Source organism: Propithecus coquereli, unplaced genomic scaffold (assembly GCF_000956105.1).
Source record: "Propithecus coquereli isolate 6110/MARCELLA unplaced genomic scaffold, Pcoq_1.0 Scaffold205, whole genome shotgun sequence".
Lineage (NCBI taxonomy): Eukaryota > Metazoa > Chordata > Mammalia > Primates > Indriidae > Propithecus > Propithecus coquereli.
In genome coordinates this window covers 1,454,611-1,476,428 of record NW_012145523.1, presented here as the reverse complement: position 1 = coordinate 1,476,428, position 21,818 = coordinate 1,454,611, and the positions used below count along the sequence as shown (strand labels likewise).

The 21,818-nt window shown below is 41.4% G+C and overlaps 1 protein-coding gene across 1 annotated transcript; it reads left to right on the top strand.

Annotated features, from left to right (window-relative positions):
• Positions 1 to 2,361: 2,361 nt before the first annotated feature.
• Positions 2,362 to 4,287, top strand: CCDC185 (coiled-coil domain containing 185). Its single transcript, XM_012644038.1, has one exon. It carries the CDS (start codon positions 2,362 to 2,364, stop codon positions 4,285 to 4,287), a length of 1,926 nt encoding a protein of 641 aa, XP_012499492.1.
• Positions 4,288 to 21,818: the final 17,531 nt, after the last annotated feature.

The window sequence follows — 21,818 nt, the reverse complement described above, 5'->3', positions numbered from 1 at the left end:
TGCAAAGAAGTGGAAACAACCCAAGTGTCCATCAATACATGAGTGGATTAATAAAATGTGGTATATGTATACCATGGAGTACTATTCAGCTTTAAGAAACAATGATGATATAGCACCTCTTGTATTCTCCTGGAAAGAGCTGGAACCCATTCTACTAAGTGAACTATCCCAAGAATAGAAAAACAAGCACCACATATACTCACCATCAAATTGTATTAACGGATCAACACGTAAGTGCACATATAAGAGTAACATTTATTGGATGTCGGGCAGGGGGGAGGGGAGAGAAGGGGACGGGTATACGCATACACAAAGAGTGCGATGCGCACCATCTGGGGGATGGACAGGCTTGAAGCTCAGACTTGGGCTGGGGGGCAAGGCCAACAGATGTAACCTAAACATTTGTACCCCCATAATATGCTGAAAGAAAAAAAAAAAGAAATAGAAGTGAATCTGAAGTCAAAATTCCTGCCATTGACCAAGGGGCCTTGGGGAAATCAGTTAATATGGCCTAAGGAAGTCTCAGATTTGTCCTAAGGAAAATGTTGTCAATTCTACTGCCCCCGCCTAGCTGGAGTTGCCGTGAGGCTCCAAGGAGATGTGAAGGAAGAGGATTGGCATGGATAAATACTCAATTTTCTTCTTTAAGGAGTGGTCATGTTTGGAGAATGCTGTCTAGAACTGTTTCCTTATTTCACCCCTGTCTTAGCCTATTCTGGATATTATTAACAAAATACCATAGACTGGGTGGCTTATAAACAAAAGAAATTTATTTCTCGATTCTGAGAGCTAAGAAGTCCAAGATCAAGGCACCGGTAGATTCGGTGTCTGGTGAGGGCCCCCTTCCTGGTTCATAGATGGTCATCTTTACACTGTGTTCTCACATGGCAGAAGGGACAAGGGAGTTGGTCATCTTTACACTGTGTTCTCACATGGCAGAAGGGACAAGGGAGTTCCCTGGGATCCCTTTTATAAGGACACTAATCCCGTTTATTAGGCCTCCACCCCATGACCTAATCACCTCCCAAAAGTCCTACTTCCTAATACCATTACATTGGTGATCGGGTTTCAACGCATCAATTTTGGGACAAACAGTCAGACCATAGCAACCCCAGAGAAGGGAAGGGATATAGCCAAGATCCACAGTGCCGTGTGGACATGACAGAGTCTGGGGTCACCCCTTTCTAGCACTCTCGCCTTTACCTAAACTTTAGGATTACATTAATTTCATTCTTTTTTTCTTAAGATAGAAAACTGTAGAATTTTTTGTAAATCCACGTATTACTTTAAGTCTTAAATTTTCACTGAAGCCTAGAAGGGCATCAAAATAATATTTATTGAGTGCATTCTGGTGCTAAGCTCTCCGTACAGAGTTTCATCTGACCTTCACAACGGCCCTGCAGTGCTGACACGATCAGGCCTGGGCCCTGCCATCCCTCCTTTCCAGAACTGGAGAGTCAGGAAAGTCAAGGAACCTGCCAAAGATCACGTGGGTGGAAAGTGGCAGAGGAGATTCAAACTCCTTTGCACGACTAAATCCAATGTTTTTCCCATTAGCCCAGGGTGCCTCAACAAGGAAAAAGAATCCCTCAAAATTGGGAGAAAAGGACAAAAAACAATGTGATTTCAGGGTAGTGTTCACTGCTGCTGTTTCAGAAATGAACACACAACCTTCACGTTATGGCAAAAGCAGTAATTGTCACATTAGGGAAAGATAGAATCGTCTTTTTCTTGTTCTAAAGTTTAAAAAAGTAAACACGGAAGCTTAACTTTGGGCTTGCTAACTGAAAAGGGCAAAAGGCTGGTGCCGTGCGTTAATGTGCTTGCTCGGCCGCTTCATCTGAGCACCTTGCAGGGGTGCACAGATACAGGGATGGCGAATCCGCGCTGAGGGTGACCCAAGCCCCCACCGCACCCTGCACCCCGCCACTGCATCTCGACCCTACCCCCACTCCATTCTCAGAGAGAGGCCATCACCTGAGCTCTCTTAAAATCCCACTACTTTAAGGTGTACAAATGCAAGTTCAAATTTCTGCCTGAAACACAGGCGGGTGGTCACTATGCACCGTCAGCTCTAAATGTCACCCCTGATTTCTTACGGCACCTCCCACCAGCCCCGCGCTCCTCCCACTCTGGCCCCTCTTGCAGTCCTCGGAGTATCAGCAAGGCCGGGGTAGGCGGCTGCCGGCGAGGGTCGAGGGCTGCGGAGACCGGGCGGCGCAGGACGCATTGTGAAGTGGCTGGAACGTCACAGGAGACCCGGACCGGGATCCGAGGGAGGGGACGGGTGGGGCGGCTGTCCGCAGAGCCCCTGGAGGCCCGGGGACCCTGGCACAGACACCGGGCGCGCCCGCAATGAGCATGGGGGGCTTCGGCCACTGCAAGGCCCTGCCCCGCCGGGACCTCTGGGGGCCCCCGCCGCCCGGCTCAGAGGGCGAGTCCACGCTGCGGCTGGGCGGGCCGGGGCCCGGGACCGAGCCCGCCCCGTGCTGCTGGGCAAGGACTCCGGGCGCGGGGAGGGAGGATGGGGCGCCCTGGCTGCACCCGCGCTGTCTGCCCACCTCGCGACCTCGCGGGTGCGGGTACGCAGCCTCACCGCGGGGAAGCCGCAGCCTGAGCGACGTGGCCGGGAGGGCCCCGGACCGCGCTAGAAAGCACCCGCCACGCTTCAGGCGCCTGGAAGGTGCCTGGGGGGAGGCCGGGACCAAGCGCAGCCGCGGCTGGCAGCAGGAGTCCCCGCCGCAGCCCTGCGCGCACTCCCCGCTGGCCCAGGGAGACTCGCCTCCGCCTTACCACGGGAGAGCGTGCACTGCCCCGAGCGGAGCTGGCGGACTGGAAAAGGCACAGAGTGGGGGCCAGTGGGCAGCGCCGGTCTGCAGACATCTGGGTCGCTGGTCTTCTTCCTCAGTTCCCACGGAGAAGTCTTCTGTGCTCTCCCAAAAGTTCAGGACGCGGTCCGCCTGCGTGTGCGCCCGGCGGAGAGACAGCAGCGACCTGGCCGCGTCGGTAGCCAGTCCTCACTCCCAGCCCTCGGTCTCCAGCAGAGAGATGCAGAGCCAGCACGCCCAGACCCTCAAGAACAAGCTGGAAGAGGCGGTGATGTCCTCCACGGACCAGAAGATCGTGGCCCTGGTGCTGGCCCGCCTCGAAAAGTCCCAGAGGATGCGGGAGCTGCAGCAGCAGGCGGCTGAGGCCTGGGAGGAGCTGAAGCGCTCGGACCAGCAGGTCCACGTGACCCTGGAGAGGGAGCGCAGGCTGCTGCTGCTGCACAGCCAGGAGCAGTGGCGGCGGGAGAAGGACCAGCGTAAGACCCGCCCGTGCCGCGAGAAGCGTGGCCGGCGGCGGGACAGCCAGGTGAAGGACACGGTCCAGGAGGAGAGCTGGTGGAGGGCGGAATTGGAGGACCGGGCGAATCAGCGCCAGGAGAGGCTGGAGAAGGTGCGCGCCCAGGCTGAGCACCGCAAGCAGTGCCAGAGGCAGCGGCTGCTGGAGCAGGAGAGGACGCTGCGGAGCCTGCAGGAGCAGCACAGCCTGCACCTGCAGGAGAAGCTGGAGGAGGCCTGTCACAAGAGGCACCTGCGCGCCATGGAGTGCCAGAAGAAGGTCCAGGAGACCAACCTGAGCTCCCTCGTCAATTACCAGGCGCGGAAGGTCCTCATGGACTGCCAGGCCAAGGCCGAGGAGCTCCTTAGGAAGCTGTCGCTGGAGCAGAGGTTCCAGCGGTTCCAAGAGATCCACCAGGGCCTGATTGAGGAGCGGCACCGAGAGCTAAGGGACAAGGCCCAGAAGGAGGAAGAGCAGCTCCAGCAGGTCATGTGGCGCGCGGGAGAGTCCGAGGAGCAGAGGAAGGCCCACAAGAGGATACTGGTGGAGTTGGCAGATCAGAAGATCCGGCAGGCCAGGAGTCACGTGCACCAGACCACCAGGGACAAAGTGCAGCACCTCCAGGAGCTCAGTGTCCTGCGGGAGAAGAACCACCACGTCCTGAAGCTGAACGCCGAGAAGGAGGAAAAGTGCCACATCGAGGGCATCAAGGAAGCCATTAAGAAAAAGGGGCAGAGGGTGCGGCGGAGCTCCCAAGGGAAAGACCCGGCCTTGGAGGAGTTCCAGAACATCCCCCGGGCCTCCAGGAGAGACACCAGAGCGCTTCCCAACAGCTGCTTTGATCAGCTGGCGCTGGAGGCCCAGCTGTGCGCCCGCCAGCCGCAAGGGAGCCACGGAGAACCCGGGACGCGTGGCTCACAACCCGGCAGCCGGAAAGAGGTGGCAATGGGATTCGTTTTATAATCTGATTATAACTGAGCACTGATTTTTAAAAAGTATATAAAATAGGTGCAATTTCCTCTCATGAGCTGGTTTATTGATTCATTTGGTAGTTTGGAGGGTTGGGGAGAGAAATTTGGGGTTTTTTTAAAAAAATTACTTGGTTTTGTAAATTTTGATTTGAATAGAAAATATCCATTTAGCTCTCAAGTAATCTTAGAAGCACACAACAAGCACGTCTTAGAGACGCCAGAGAAAAATCTACAGCTGGGGCTACAGTTCTGTGTCATGTCTTTTTTTTTTTTTTTTTGAGACAGAGTCTCACTCTGTTGCCCTGGCTAGAGTGAGTGCCGTGGCGTCAGCCTAGCTCACAGCAACCTCAGACTCCTGGGCTCAAGCGATCCTCCTGCCTCAGCCTCCCGAGTAGCTGGGACTACAGGCATGCGCCACCATGCCCGCCTAATTTTTTCTATATATTTTTAGTTGTCCGATTAATTTCTTTCTATTTTTAGTAGAGACGGGGTCTTGCTCTTGCTCAGGCTGGTCTCGAACTCCTGAGCTCAAACAATCCGCCCGCCTCGGCCTCCCAGAGTGCTAGGATTACAGGCGTGAGCCACCACGCCTGGCCTGTGTCATGTCTTAATCAGTCTTTTCCTGTCTCTGAACTTGTGGAAGGTGAGGTGTGAAGTACCAGTCATGAGAAATCTCCATGACCAAAAAAAAAAAAGTGGAGGTGGGAGGATTTCTGTGAACAAGTAGATTTGGCAACCCTGCATATTATATCCCCTCTTAGTAGTTCATAATGCACTTTAAAATTTTAAAGGCTCTGAAAAGGCCTGCAGTAAAGAAACATTTGTTTAACCTAGAGTTTTTCACAAACCATGGAGACTCTTTTTTTTTTCTCTCAGATTATTCCATGGAATTGGTGTTCCATGAAATGTTTTTGGAAATGTTTTGTTGTTCTTCCCATATTGTGAACTTCTTTGGCCTTCCCTCCCTGTGTTGACAGGAAGTGTTTGTGAATCATCAGTACGATGTCTTGACTGTTCTCTCACAGCCGTGCCACCTCAGAGCTCACTGGAATCTAATTGTCTGATTGTTATTTTTTTCCATGGGTCTTATTCAGTCTTATGGAACAAAATTCTATTAGAATCCTTCTCTTCCCCTCTATTTCTCCTCTGTGTCTTTTGAAGGAAGTATGTGATGTCATTCTGTCTACTCACATTGTGTTTAATTAACCTAACCAGGCCCTGAATGAATGACTAAGCATGACTCAGTAACCTGACATTTTAAAGATAAGGAGCCAACAGCTAAATACAAATGAACCCATCATATCTCAAAGTCTCTGTTGACAAACTCTAAATGTTTTCCTTAAAAAGCTCCTAACAGAACATTTTTATTAAAGAGAGAGAAAAATAGAATGAGCCCCATTGGAAGATTTTTGTCTTACTAGCAATTCTGAAACAACATTCGAGGTCAGCCAACAAGGGATTTTGTGCAGAGGCCAGTTTGAGGTCTGCTTTCTCAGCTCACACGATGGAAGCCAGGCCCTCTTCCCATTCATTTCCCTTCCTCCATCCGAGGTCTCCTCTACTTGCTGTCCCCAAAAAGGCTCTCACCCCTCTGCTCAAAAATGTCCAGGGAGCCCTCTTGCTCAAAACGGAAGGGCTCACACATCTCACCTCAATTTCCACCCTTATTCTCTTCTCTTTGCCCAAGTTAATCCTCTGTTCTAGCCAAATGCCATGTGTAATTCAAGCATTCAAAGGGTACTGCTCAAGATGTTTCAGACAGACCTCAGCATGAATCCTAGCTCTTCTTCTTAGTACAGTTGTGTGAGTTTGGGGAAGTTACCTCCCTGAGCCTCAGTTTCCTCATCTGTAAAACAGAAAATAATTTGTACAATATGTCCAAGGCATATGCACGAGGGATGATACAAACCAATCCATGAAAGGTGTTTGGCATGGTGCCCAGAACCCAATACATACCCTATAATTAAGTATTGTGTTTTTTATTATTAATAATACTGACCTGTACCTTTGTCAGTTCCATTCTCCCGACTTTGATGCCTTTTCACCAGCTGCCGCCTCCCGTCATAACCATGTCTGGTTTTTCTGAGCTTAGTTGACATTCTGCCTCTTCTGTGAAATGTGAGACCTCCCAGGCCACCCCTTCTTGACATTACTCTTCTCTGACAAACTGCACGGCTCATTGAGCACTTGGTAGTTGCTGCTTTGTGGGGCACATCCGTGTTGCAATCCACACCTTGGCTTCCTAACTAGACTGCATGCTACTTGAGACCAGGATCATTGTCGCAGACCTCTTTGTACTCACGCTTAGCATGGTGGTCAATGTATAGCCCACATAAAAACCATTAAAATAGGATGTTTTGATTCTACATCCATATCCCATGACTTTTGCTCTAATATTCTTTGCTCTTTGCTCTAAGAAATAAATATGGACTTGCATTCTTTGCTCTAATCCTTTGTGACTATTACTGGTAGAAATAATCTACACAAAATAAAACTGATGGAAGTGAGGTAGACTTATTTTTCCCTATCCTTCCCTTAAGTACAACAAAAAACCCTGAAAATTTTATATGAAAGAAACATGAGAAGACTCTGAAAGGTGGAGAGAAGGCAGACTGGCTGGAAACCTCAGGACCCAAGGAACCACACGGTGGAAAGTTCCCTGGATTTCCTTTTTGCCTCCAACAAGTACAGACAAAAAGAAGCCCCAACACAAGCCTGCTCTCTCTGGCCAAAGGATTAAGAAAGGGCAGCCTTTGAAACATTATGGGGGTCTAAGCTTCTTGCAACTTCAACATTGCATTCTTTCACAAGGACAGCCTAACAAGACAGAAGTCTTTTGAGAATAACCACTCTACGCCGGCTAAACACCACAGAGAAACCTGTGGCCCCACCCTTCCTGTGCCAGCAAAGACTGAGTGGGGACTCTGGACCTCTACCCTCACCAGGTTGTAACAAGGAGCATCCTCCTTCTACCCTGGCAGTGTCAGGAGAGACCACATGGGGAGCTTAGACTTTCAACCACTGTCTCTCTAGGCACTGGGTGGGATCAGGAAGACTAGTGGGGAGTTAGAACTTTTATCAGGATCCAGCAGTAACAAGGCCACATACCCTTCTCTGCCCCCCATCTTCCCCATCCCCCCTCCACACTAAGGTGTCTATAGAGGTCACATGGGCAGCAGGACTCCCACCCCCACCCAGCAGTAATGAGGAGCACCACACACATATGCACTCACATGCACACGTGCACACACATGCGCATGCACACACCTCAGGCAGCAGCAGAGGCTGAGTGGGGACCTGGATGTCTACCCCTACATGGCAGTAACGAGACAGCCACCCACTTTCATTTCTGAAGTGGTGTCAGAGGAAGCCAAATAAAACAGAAAGTTTAAATAAGATCCAGTCTTATAATACGCAAAATGTTTAGATTTCAATCGAGAATCCCTCTTTATACCAATACAAGGAATATCTCAAACTGAATGAAAAAGACAATAGTAGATGCCAACATGAGGATGACAAATGTTAGAATTGTCTTATGAAGATTTTAAAGCAGCCATAAGTGCTTTCAGCACAAAATTTATGAACACACAGGAACAAACAAATAGAAAGTCCCAGCAAAGAAACAGAAGAACTAAATGGAAATTTTAGAACTGGAAAATGCAATAAAAACAACCAAAAGCTCAGTGGATGGGCTCAGTGACAGAATGAAGGGAACAGAGGAAAGAATCAGTGATTTGGAAGACAGAACAGTAAAAATTACCCAATCTGAGAAACAAAATGTATTGAAAAAATGAGTGGAGTCTCATGGACCTATGGGATGACAACCAAAGATCTGACATTCACAGTGTGGGAAGCCCAGCAGGGGGGCAGGAAAGGGAAAGGGCTGGAAAAGCACGGAGGAAACAATGTTGAAAACTTTCCAAATGTAATAAAGAAGTTAAACTCTAAAAAGGACAAACCCATAGAAATCCATAAGATACAGCATAGACTTTTAAAACTAAAGACAAAGAAAGAAATTATTGACCAAGAGAATGAAAAAATAAGCCACAGACTGAGCGAAAGTATTTGCAAAAGAGCAGCTATATTAATAGCAGATAAAGTATACTTCAGAGCAAAGAAAACCACCAGAAACAGAGAGGAACATTATAAACTTATAACAGGGTCAATCCACCAAGAGGACATAGCAGTTCTAAACGTGTATCTATCAAACAACAGAGCTACAAAATGTGTGAAGCAAATATTAATATTAATAGACTAGAAAGAGAAATAGACAAATCCATGATTATAATTGGGAACTTGAACACCCCCACTCAACCACTGATAGAACAACTAAATAGAAAATCAGCAAGGATGTAGAAGAACTCGACGACACTATCAACCAACAGGATGTCAACATTTATAGAAAACTCCAATAGCGGCAGAATACACTTTTTTTTTGCAGTGCCCATGGAGCATTTACCAAGATAGACATATGCTGGGTTATAAAACATATCCAACAAACTTAAAAGAATTGAAATCATACAAAATGTGTTCTCTGACTACAATAGAATCAAAGGTAAATCAGTAATGGAAAGATAACTAGAAGGCATCCAATTAGCTTGGGAATTAAACACTTCTAAACAGTCCATAAGTCAAAGAGGAAGTCTCCAGAGAAATTAAAAAATACACTGGGCTGAGTAAAAATAAAACATGTCAAATGCAGGACAGAGCTAAAGCAAAGCTGAGGAAAGAGGAAAACTCTCAAATCAATAATCTAAACTTCTACCTTAAGAACCTAGAATAATTACAAAATAAACCCAAAGCAAGCAGAAGAAAGAAAAAGATAGCAGAAATCAAAGTGAAAACAAAAACAATAGAGAAAATCTGAAACAAAGACCTAGTTCTTTGAAAAGTTTAATAAAATTCACAAACCTCTAGCAAAACTGACAAAAAAGATGGCACAAATTAGCAATATAATGTATGAAACAGATATATCATGCCAGATCCCACAAACATCGAAAAGATAATAAGGAAATACTATAAGCAACTTTATACAAATAAATTTGACAACTTAGGTGAATGGACCAATTCCCCAAAAAACACAAACTACAACAACTCATCCAATATGAAATAGACCATTTAATACCCCATAACTGCTAATAAAACTTATTTCATAATTTAAAAACACCCTCAAAAAATCTCTAGCCCAGATGGTTTCACTCAACAATTTCACAAATGCTTAAAGAAGAACTAACACCAGTTCTACACAATCTCTTCCAGAAAATAGATGAGAAAGGACCATGTCCCAATTCATTTCAAGAGGCTAGTATTAATATTACCCTAATAACCAGGCAATGACAACATGAAATAAACAAACAAAAACTACAGACTAATGTCCTTCATCAATATAGACATAAAAATCCTTAATAAAACATTAGGAAATTGCATTCAACAATATATAAAAAGAATTATACACCACAATCAGTGGGGTTTAGTCCAAGAACTCAAGGCTGATTCAATATTCTAAAATCAGTCATCAAGTGAAGCCACCGCATTAACAGACTAAAAGAAAAAAAATCACACAAGCATATCAATCAGTGCAGAAAAAGCATTTGACAAACTTCAACACCCATTCATGAATAATGTGTTCAGAAAATTAGGAATAAAAGGGACCTTCCTCAACTGGTAAAGAATATCTACAAAAAACTTACAGCAAATATTATACCTAATAGTGAAAGCCTGAATACTTTCCCACAAGATCAGAAATGAGGCAAAGATGTCCTTTCTCACCACTCTATTCAACATAGTGCTGGAAGGCAAGAAGAGGAAATAAAAGGCATACAGATTGGAAAGGAAGAAAAAATTGTATCCTACTTGCAAAGGATATGATGGTTTTGGTAGAAAATTCCAAGGAATCTATATAAATCTTCTAGAACTAATAAGTAAGTTCAGCAAGGTAGAAGGACACAAGATCAACATATAAAAATCTATAGTGTTTCTATGTACTATCAATGAACACATGTCACTGAAATTTAAAAACATAATACCATTTACAATCACTAAAAAAATCCCTAGATGTAAATCTAATAAAATATGTAAAAGACTTGTCTGCTGAAAAGCATAAACTTCTGATGAAAGAAATAAAAGATCTAAATAAATAGAGAGATGTGTTGTTCATGGATTAGATGACTTAACGTAATAAAGATGTCAGCTCTCCCCAAACCAATAAAATCCTGCTGCCTTTTGTCTCTTCTTGGAAGCACGTGTGCCTGACTTCTGGCTGGGGCTTGGCTTCCCAACCTGTTGGAATGGCCAGCCAGCAGATTGCTCCACTTTGTGAGAAATAAAGCTCTCCTTTTTCCAAAGTATTAACTTCATTAATAATTTTTTATAGTTCACAACACATACATCAAATGAACATAAAAGAGAAACTAGAAATAGACCCACATGAGTATGTCTAACTAGTGTTTGACAAAGATGTGAAAGCAACTTGATGGAGAAAAATAACCTTTCAACAAATGGTGCTGTAGCAAGTGGATATCTACAGGGGGAAAAAAGAATTTTAACCTAAGTCTCACATCTTTTACAAAAATTAACTCAAAATGGATCATGGACTTAAATGTAAATTGTAATACTATAAAACTTTTAGGGAAAAACATGAGAAAATCTTCAGGATCTAGGGTTAGGCAAAAAGTTCTCAAACTTGACACCAAAAGCACAATCCACAAAAGAAAAAAATGATAACTTGGATTTCATCGAGAAACTGCCACATTGTTTCCCAGAGTGACTATTCCATTTTACATTTCCATAGCAACATGTGAGTGATCCAGCTTCCTTGCATCCTTGTCAGCATTTGGTATTGTCACTATTTTTTATTTTAGCCATTCTGATAGGTGAACAGTGATAACTCCTTGAGGTATTAATTTGCATTTTCTCACTCTGTAGCTTGTCATTTCATCCTTTTAACAGACTCTTTCACAGAGCAAACATTTTTAATTTTGATGAAACAGTTTTATTCATAATACCCAAAGACAAGGTTAACCCAGATGTCTTGCAATTGCTGAAAGGTTAAACAAACTGTAGTACATCCAGACCATGGAATACTACTCAGCAATGAAAAGGAACCGACTATTGTTATATACAAGAGCTTGGATGAGTCTCCAGAGAATTATGCTGAGTGAGAAACGCCAATCCCCAAGGGTTACATAGTGTGTGAATCTATTAATATAGCATTATTGAAATGTTATATAAAATTGCAGAAATAGAGAACAGATTAGTGGTTGTCAGGGAATATGGACGTGGGATGAAGTCAGGAAAGTAAGTGTGGCTACAAAATCAAAACATGAGAGATCCTTCTGGTGATAGAAATATATCTGGACATTATCAACGTCAACATCCTAGATGTGACATTGTATTGTAATTTGCAAGATGTTATCATTGGGAGAAACTGGGTAAACTGCCTGCAGGATGTCACTGTGTTATTTCTTAAAAGTGCATGTGAAACTACGGTCTCTCCAAATAAAAAGTTTATAAAAACAAAATGAAGCTGACATTACTGAAACTGCACATTGTATATTGCTGGGAAAAAATGGCAGAAAGAAATAACATTTTGTTGTCACCAATGAGAACTTCAAAAATGGACTCCAGAAAAACTGGATTTGGTAGAAATTTATAAACAAAGTAAACTCAGTAATGGCTAAAACTGCAACTGGTAACATTTCTGATTGACTAAAACTGAATGATGGAATCGGATTTTCTTTATCACACTTAGATCTGTGGAATTTGATTTGGAAAAACTGAACTTGGAAGAAATAATTGCCGCAAAGGAAAGCCCACAATGGCAGGGCTGTAATTTGTCACATTTGATGTTTCCAAAAACACTGATAAATAAATGCAATTGACCTCAATACAAAGAATTTTTTGTAAATTGAAAACAAAAGTAAAAAAATGTGAAAATGGTGACTATACCATTTAGAAAACTGATCACAGGCCGGGCACGGTGGTTTATGCCTGTAATCCTAGCACTCTGGGAGGCCGAGGCGGGCGGATCGTTTGAGCTCAGGAGTTGAAGACCAGCCTGAGCAAGAGCGGAATCCCGTCTCTACTAAAAATAGAAAGAAATTAACCAGACAACTAAAAATATATAGAAAAAAATTAGCCGGGCACGGTGGCACATGCCTGTAGTCCCAGCTACTCGGGAGGCTGTGGCAGAAAGATGGCTCGAGCCCAGGAGTTTGAGGTTGCTGTGAGCTAGGACGACACCATGGCACTCTAGCCTGGGCAAGAAAGTGAGACTCTGTCTCAAAAAAAAAAAAGAAAACTGATCATAGAATTGAATTGACTTAAAGGAGTTTGTGTTGGAAAATATTCTCTCAATGAAAATGTATTAGCCTTGCTTTTCTGACATAAACATTTGTATTTAAGAACATATCATATCAAAATTATGAGGTCAAAACATCCTACTTTCTAATAGCCAAACCTTATCAAAGGCCTACTGTGTGCCAGGCACTTGTCACACACCAGGCTCTTTTACGTGCACTTATCTCCTTTAATTTTATAGCCTCTGTATGGCATTACTACTATGGTATTTACGCATAAGGCACTGAGGCTTTGAAGTTAGAGTGAGCAAGATTTCCGAGATGTTGCTGCTAGTATATGGTAGAGCCGGAATTTGAACACAGGTCTTTCTGACTCCCAATGCTGTTTTCATTCATTCTGTGGCCTTTTAACAATTGAAAGGAAGTAGGGCTTAGTGGTTAGGACATGGGCTCTGAAGCCAGACTGCCCAGGTTCAAATCCGAGATCCACTGCTTAACTAATGAGTGACCTCAGGCAAGTTTCATAACCCATTCATGCATCAGTTTCTTTATCCAAATAAAAGAAACAGAGAACTGTATATGACTCAGAAGGTTATGATAATTAAATGGATTAATACATATAAGAAATTTAGAACAATGCCTGACACATGATAAGAACTCCATGTTAGCTTTTATTATGTAATATTTTCTTGAGTCTAATGCTGGACAAATTTTTACTTTGAAAAATCTGATTTGCAAGTACACTAAGAAGATGGGAGGAATGAATGGCAAATTAACCTAACTCTTGTCAAATACAAAAACACACATGTCTTTTATGGTAGGATTTTAAAGACTGACAATTATCTTAGTTGCGTTTAAACTGATAGACCTCAGGAGTTTTAAAGAAGTTAACTTCAGAGGATCTAAGTGTTTCTCCACTGACTGTATAATTGAATTAATTCCACATTGGACCAGCTTTTATTAACGTTCTCCCTCCATCCCGATCCTACAGTGATTCTGCGCTGACAGAGAAAAATGCTGACTCAATTGAGTATTCTCAGTCATCAATCCTCCCTTGGTTTGGAATGTCACTGAAATGATCTGGAGCTGTGTTCTTCTCCTTTTTGTGTATCTTGCATAATTAAGAGTCTTTCAATAAAAGGCTTTTAAAATTATTTTTGAGACATCAAACACTTGCCAATTGATTTTGCCTTTTTCAAAAATCAGAAAGTTCTGGGTATTTTCCAATTCCACATCTGGTAACAACCAGACCCATTTCCCTTCTAATAGCACTTGAAACAGAATAGTTCTATTTCCAGTAAATTTTTTGGTGCTTCCAAAGGAGTTATTGTTTCATTTCGATGTTGCAGATGTTCTAACTCAAAGGCACTAGGGGGTCATATATACTGGCAAGTTTATGTTTTTTTTTTTTTTTTTTTTGAGACAGAGTCTCACTGTGTTGCCCGGGCTAGAGTGCCGTGGCATCATCCTAGCTCACAGCAACCTCAAACTCCTCGGCTCAAGCAATCCTTCTGTCTTAGCCTCCCGAGTAGCTGGAACTACAGGCATGCGCCACCATGCCCGGCTAATTTTTTTTCTATGTATTTTTAGTTGTCCAATTAATTTCTTTCTATTTTTAGTAGAGACGGGGTCTCGCTCTTGCTCAGGCTAGTATCGAACTCCTGAGCTCAAACAATCCGCCCGCCTCAGCCTCCCAGAGAGCTAGGATTACAGGCGTGAGCCACCGCGCCCGGCCCAAGTTTATGTTTTTGAGGTTTAAGTAGAGGTGAGCTCATTCTCAAGAAAGGGGGAGCCACTCCACATGATTCCGAATCTTATTTTCTCCACTGGCCTGGTTGTCACTTATATCGGGTAGGTGATGGCAATTGCTAAAAGCCATGTCTCTTTCACTGCCTCGAAGGTGGCGAAGGGACAGAAGGTCTCAGTCCCAGCTGTGTCAAGGTGAGGGAGTCCTCCTGCAGCAGTCTGGTGAAGCAGCAGGGAACTAACCCTCCTTTATAATCATTTTGTAAGTATCTTCTTTAGGCCCAGCTCAGAAATAGGCCTATATGTTAATCAAGGCTAAAGATTGATTCTCTAAAATCCTCAGGCTTATGTGCATTCCATTTTCAAGCCAAGACGAGAGACTTCTTTGCCTCCAATATGGAAAGTTCCAGAAGAAGACTTTGATTGGGCCAGCTCGGGTCACAAGCCCTTCTCTTGGACCTGTGTCCGTTACAGCGTTACAGCGTGTAGCATCATACTCACCGCAGTCTGCCACGTGGGCCTTTGGGGGCTGTTACCAGAGTTGGGCAGAATTGGCAAGAGTGCTCCCGGGATGCCACGTGGGATAAAGAGTGCCGGGCAGGCTCCGTGAGAGAGCCAGGAACAGTCACAGGATGTATGAGCCACAAAAAATAGCAGCATTTATTTATGGTTGCCTTGAACAATGAAACGTTTCCATCTTTCCCTGGATTTTGACGCTCCCTCTTCCTTTAATTAATGTAAAAACAGGCCCAAACCTCTACTTCCCACAGTGCAGGAAACTGGCTGTCTTGAGGGCCCTCCAACTTCTGAATAGCTATCTCCTTCACAAAACACAATTTCTGTGCATTGCTGGGATTATGAAAGCAAGGGAAACCTCCATAGGGACTTACACACACACACACACACACACACACACACACACACACCCTCAGAGTCAGCACGTATAAAGGCAGGACTGTTCTGAGAACAATTCCAAATAACAATATAGCAAGAGGGAGAAGCTGACTAAGATTCCCAGTCTATACCAGGGGCCCTGAAAGGAGATGACATTGGTCCAGGCTAACAGTGTGCCTGGATCTTGGCCGAAGCAAGCACAAATCCACTCCAGAGGCAAGCATCCTTAATTTAAATTCCAGGTTTTCCACAAATTCATGTCAATCAGATATGAGCTCACAAAGATCATTCACACAAGCAAACAAATCATAGTGAGTGACGATCAGCATAAATAAAATAGATCAGGACCCATACAGACATTAAATATTAGAATTATCAGAATCAGGATAGAAAATAACCATATGTAAAATGTTTAAAGAAAAAATGGAATCATAAAAATAAACAAGCAGAATGGGATACCATATATGACAAGGCAGATTTGAAAAAGAAATAGAACTTTTGGAAATGAAAAATAGAGTTTTTTGCTATTAAAAAAAAGCTCAGAGCATGGGGTGAATAGCATATAAACACAGTTGAACAGAATTTTAGAGAATTTGAAGATAAGTCAGTAGAAAATTCCCAGAATGCAGCACAGAGAAACAAGGTGTAGAATGTGAAGACGAGGTTAAGGAATCTAGAAAATAAAGTGAGAAGTCCCAGTATCAAATCAGAGTCCGGGAAGAAGGAATAGAGAAAATAGAGGAGAGGCCGAATTAAAAGATTATTTTTTAGAACTGAAGCATTAGGAGTGCAATGACACAGCACGCATGACAGGCCCCAGACAAGAGACAGAAAATAAATTCAAACACAGGTGTACTGAAAATAACACGCTGCACACCAAAACCAAACAGAAGATTTTAAAGCATTAAAAAAAAGAAAACACATCACCTGTGAAGGAAACACAGACTGGCAGCAACTTCTCAACAGCAAAAACCAAAGCCAAGAGACAGTGGAATGATATCTTCTAAGTGCCAAGAGAAAATAACAGTCATCCTAGGGTTGTCTACCCAACAAAAATAGCTCCACTTGTGAAAGTAAAACAAAAACGTTTCAGAGAAATAGAAATGGAATTTACTACCAACAGACCCAGGCCAAAGAAACTTTTACAAGATGCACTCTGGGAAGAAGGAAAATGATCCTGCAAAAAAGTAAAATATTAATAAAAGGTAAATATTAACAAAAATTGCCTATAAAAAAATAACATCTAATTCCATGTCCAATTTATGGAAATAAAAATGTTTAAAAGAACAAAATGAAAATACCAAAAGACCATAGGATGAAAGTTGGGAGAAGAAATGGTTGTGTGGTTTGGCAGAAGGATTAAGAGTCTAAAGGTTGAGTTTTGTAGGTTTGCATGGTAAAATTTGAAGGGAAACCATAAAAAAATAGAAATAGAGTAAAGCATAACTTACAAACAAGTAGAAGAAAAAATGAAATAAGAAAGCAAACAAAAATTCAAAGTTTTAATGGTCAAGAAGAGGAAAATGGGCATAGGAAAAATGGGGAAAATAATATGTAAAAAGTAACAAATAATAGAAAGGAATACAGATGTATCAGTCATCACAATGAATGAAAAAGGATTAAACTCACCACATAATAGATCGAGATTGTCACACTAGATAGTTTTTAAAATCCAGCTGTGTGCTATTCACAAGGGACACATTTAAACATAGGACAAGGAGGTAAAACATATATGGAAGGAAAAAATATATGAAGAAAATATTAACCAACAGAAAGCTTTCTGTTATCAGGAGAAATAGACTAATATAGAAAAGTATTATATAGATGGAGGGGACCATTATATACTAATAAATGTTTCATTCGTCTTGAAGATGAAACAATCCTAAAATGTCTTACATATATCTAAAGCAAAATTGATAGACCACATAGAGAAATTAAACTCATCATCAGAGTGGGAGATGTTCAAGATACCTATTTTATTGATTAATAAGCAAAAAAAAGTCAAAATATAAAAAATGCAACTAGCAAGTTTATTGGACCTATACAGAGTCCATATAACAATGGGACATTTGTAAAAATTGACCATGGAATAGGCCAGAAAAGAAGTGTCAAGATTTTCAAATATTCAGCATCATACGGACCAAGTTTTCTAATCACAATGTAATAAAATTGGAGCTCAAATCTATATGTTAGAATTTTAAAATTTCACTTTTAAATACTTTGTGGATAAAAAATCATAATAGAAAATTTAAAGTATTTAGAACTGGAAAATAATGAAAATACCAAGGCTATGGCATGCAGTGAGAAAGATACTATGAGTGAAATCTGGAGACTCAAATGCTTATTAACGTAAGAGAAGAAAAGCTAAACATTAATGAGCTAAACACCCAACTTAATAAATTAGAAAAAGAACAACGGAATAAATTCATGAAAGTAGAAAGATAACTATAAACACAGAAATTAATGAAATATCAATAAAGATGTAATAGAGCTTATTAACAAAACCAAAAATTGGTTCTTTGGAAACACAATTAAGATAGGTAAGCTTCTAGCAGGATGGTACAAGGAAAAAAAGAGATTTACAAATAATATTAAAAATAAAAAGAGGGCTATAATGAGAGATCCAGCAGAGACTAAAAAGATAGTAGTGGACTATTTTAAAAAATGCCAAAGCATGCATAAATACACATAAACTTAGAAAAAAGAAACACATTCCTTTAATAAAAAGCAACTCAAAAAATTTACGAAGCCCACATAGCCCACAACCATCAAAACAAGTGGATTAATTATTTAACTGTTCCACAAAGAGGAACAGGTACAGATGATTTCACAGGTGAGTTCTACCAAGCATTCACAAAATGTATTATTCTAATCTTACGCTAACTCATTGAGAATAAAAAAGAAAAAGACCTCAACTTTTTCTATGAGTCCACTGTATCTTTGATACTAAAACTCAAAAAAAATACAATAAAGAAAAATCATAGGAAAACCACATTCATGAACATAAAGGCTATAATCCTACACAAATACCAGCAAAATGAATCCTGTACTTTATGAAAAAAGATAATACTGTACATCGTTACTAAGCTGGGTTTATTCCAGGAATAATGAGGCTTCACTTTAGAAAATCTGTAATTATCATTTGCTGCATTAGCATATTAAAAGAACAAAACCAATATGGTTATTTCAATAGATGAAGAAAACACATTTGATGAAATTCAAAATATCTATTTATGATTTTTAAAAATTAACTAGCTCAGACTAGAAAGGGATTTCCTTCATCTGACAAAGGGAGTCTAGCAAAAACCTACAGCAAACATTATTTTTAATGATAAAACAGTGAAGTCTTTTAAAATCAGGAAGAGAAAATAAAGGCAATAAAAGGTATAAGGCTTGGAAAGGGAAAAAAACATTAAAATTCATTATTCACAGATGATTTGATTTCTACGTAGCCCATTTTATCTACAATCTTAGAAGTTTATGTATTGTGTTCATAATAGCACTTTTTGTAATAGCCAAGAACTGGAAACGATTCAGTGTTCAGCAGTGGTAGAATGGATAAACAGAGACATAGGCACACAATGGAATTCCGTACAGCCAAAAGCGTGAATGACAAAGAGCATCTCAATAACATGGATGAATCTCAGAAACTCAATGTTGAGCAAACAATGCCAGACACGAAAGAGCACACACTGCCTGAGTCAGTTTATATAACGCGAAGTACAACTCAGAATAGTGGTCACCCTTGGATGAGGGACTGAGGGACAGAAGTGGTACAGGGACGCAGTGTGCAGTAATGGGGTCAGTTATGGGGTTTAGAAGCATTCTGTGTTGGGTTCTGCACTCACTAGCTGACTGACCTTTCACAGGGAACATAACCACTGTGAGACTCAGTTTCCTCAACTGGAAAATGGGCATAATGGTACTCACCTCACTGGATTGTTGGGAGGTGAATGAGATAATGCATGTGAAGCACCTGGCTCAGAAAGTTCTGAAAAATGGTATCTATGGTTGTTATCAGTGTTATTATTCTTATTATTCTATGGTCCTCTCCACTAAGAATCTAGTGACCCATGAGTATAAAACACAGGAAACAGAGTTTAACTCAGCAGATGGCTTTACATTTTAACACGTTTCCTCCAAAGCTGCTTTGGGGACCCTCCACGCCCCGATGTGGCCTATTCAGTCTGCACTAATGTTGTTTTGTCATTGAAACTCCTGCCAAGGTCACACACACCAATGCCAAACGGTAAGTTCAGTCCTCAAGAGAAGCTTAATCAACTGCACTTCCTGCAAATCTCAGAACCAGCAAAAGATACTTTTTGTTCTTACCTTTATGGTCAGAGCTGCTTGAGTCTGGGGCATTTTGATTTGGAGCTGGAAGAGGCTATGGCAGGGGTGGGGAACCCGCAGCCTTAAGGCCACACGTGACCTCCTAGGTCCGTAAGTGCAGCCTTCTAACTAAATCCAAGTTTTACGGAATGAGTCCTTTTATTTTTATTAATACATTTTTGTTCATCTTTTATATTTTTCTTTGTTTTTAGCTCCAACTTCAACATATTTTATTTTTAAAATGAATGTATTTAAAATAACAAAGAATAAAATAAGTTTCAATGAAATAATCCTCATAGATGGACCAGCACAATCAGAGCATTGGTAAACCATAAGGGCTAAACTGACGGCTGCTGCACTCATGATTTAGTTTTAACTTCCCCCACCTGAGTGGTGCTGCCACTGCACAAGGCTGGATGGCGAGAGTCTATGGGGGTCGAGTAAACCAGTCTGTTATCAGCTTTTGACAAGGGTGCACTGTATTTCTGTTTGAAGTGGAATTTGTGACTAGTTGCATAGTTCAACAGTATCTTTTAATTCTGTCTGTTTAACAGCCCATGGTGTCAAAGAAGACCAACAGAACACTGAAGAAAACATATTTTTTAATGAGGATTGGGAACTGCAATATTATCTTGTTTCTGCTAAAGATAAGATGATTTGCTTGCTTTGTGATACTGCAATATCAGCATTAAAGAAATTCAATGCTCATCAGCATATAACACTCGGAAGGACCACAAATATTTTAAATTAGAGGGAGAGGCACAAAAGTTTGTATTGCAGAAATTAAAAGATGAAGAGCAAAAGCAAAGACAATTCTTTCAAGCAGCAATAAGACCTGGAAATAATGCCACTGAGGCAACTTATAAAGTAGCTTATATACTCAGGAAAAAAGGAAGCCATTCAGTGAAGTAGGGATTGTGAAAGAACGCATTGTTGAAGTTGTAGAATGCTTAGACCCTGATGTTTCAAAGTACAAACACATTTTAGAAAGCACTGCCTCTTTCAAGGAGAGCCAGAACTGACTGGCAGTATGAATTAGCCTTCAACTTAACAGAACAACTTCATACAATACTTCAAATGGAAAATATATTTTATTCAATTGCTTTGGATGAATCAACTGATACTACTGACTCAGTACAAGTTTTATACTTCATTTGGGTCATAATAGAACATTTTCTTTGCTTCTAAGAGTTACTCACTTTGGGCACTCTTGCGAACAGAATACAGGGAATAGATATCCTCAACAAATTTCAAGATAAATGTTATGAATTTGGGCTGAATTTGGTAAATTTAGTGAGTGTATGTACAGACAGTGCACCTTCCATGACAGGAAAACATGAAAGGTTTATTGCAGAGATTTAAAAAAGTATTAACAGATCCAGATGCTCTCCTTTCTTTTCATTGTATCTTGCATCCTCAAAATCTCTGTGCTAAAGCTACTATTTTAAGTGACACTTTGAAACAAGTTATAAATATTATTAACTATATTCATGCAGATGCAGCACAGCATTGTCAGTTTCATAGCGTGCTAAAGTTGAACTATGAGGTATTCAGTGTGGATTTGCTGTATCATTCTAAAGTGCACTGGCTACCGCAGGGACAGATGTTAGCCAAAATTTTATCTCTGTGAGAACAGATAGTTAAATTTTATGAAGAATAGAATCAGCAATGTGAATTATTAAAAGATTTCTATAGGAATGCAGCATTTCTGTGTGATGTCATGTCAAACCAAAATGACTTGAACATTTCTTTGCAAGGTAAAACTAAGTCTATATATGATATGTGGCAAAAAAAATCCAAGCATTTTGAAGAAAGCTATCTTTTTTCAAAACACTTCTTCAAAAGGAAATTTTGGGTGAACATTTTCCCCAGCTAGAAAGGTCGTTGATGAGCAGGATGATATATTAAAATCATCTGAAGACTACGTGGCTGTTATAGACCTATTAATTGGAGAATACAATGAAAGGTTCACTGACTTTGAGAATTAGCATTTCAGCCTCACCTAGTTGATTTCACCAAGGTACCTAAAGAACTACAGATGGAGTTGACTGAGCTCTCAGTAGCTGACATTTTAAAGTCGTTGTTTGATGCTAAGAAAGATCTAATTGAAATATGGAAAAATGCAGTAGAATACCCACACCTTCGGGAACATGCCCAAAAAGTGCTTTCTTGCTTTTCTACCACTTATTGCTGCAAATCTACATTCTCCTGCCTAACCCAAATGAAGACACCCTTAAGGTCACAAATGGCTGAC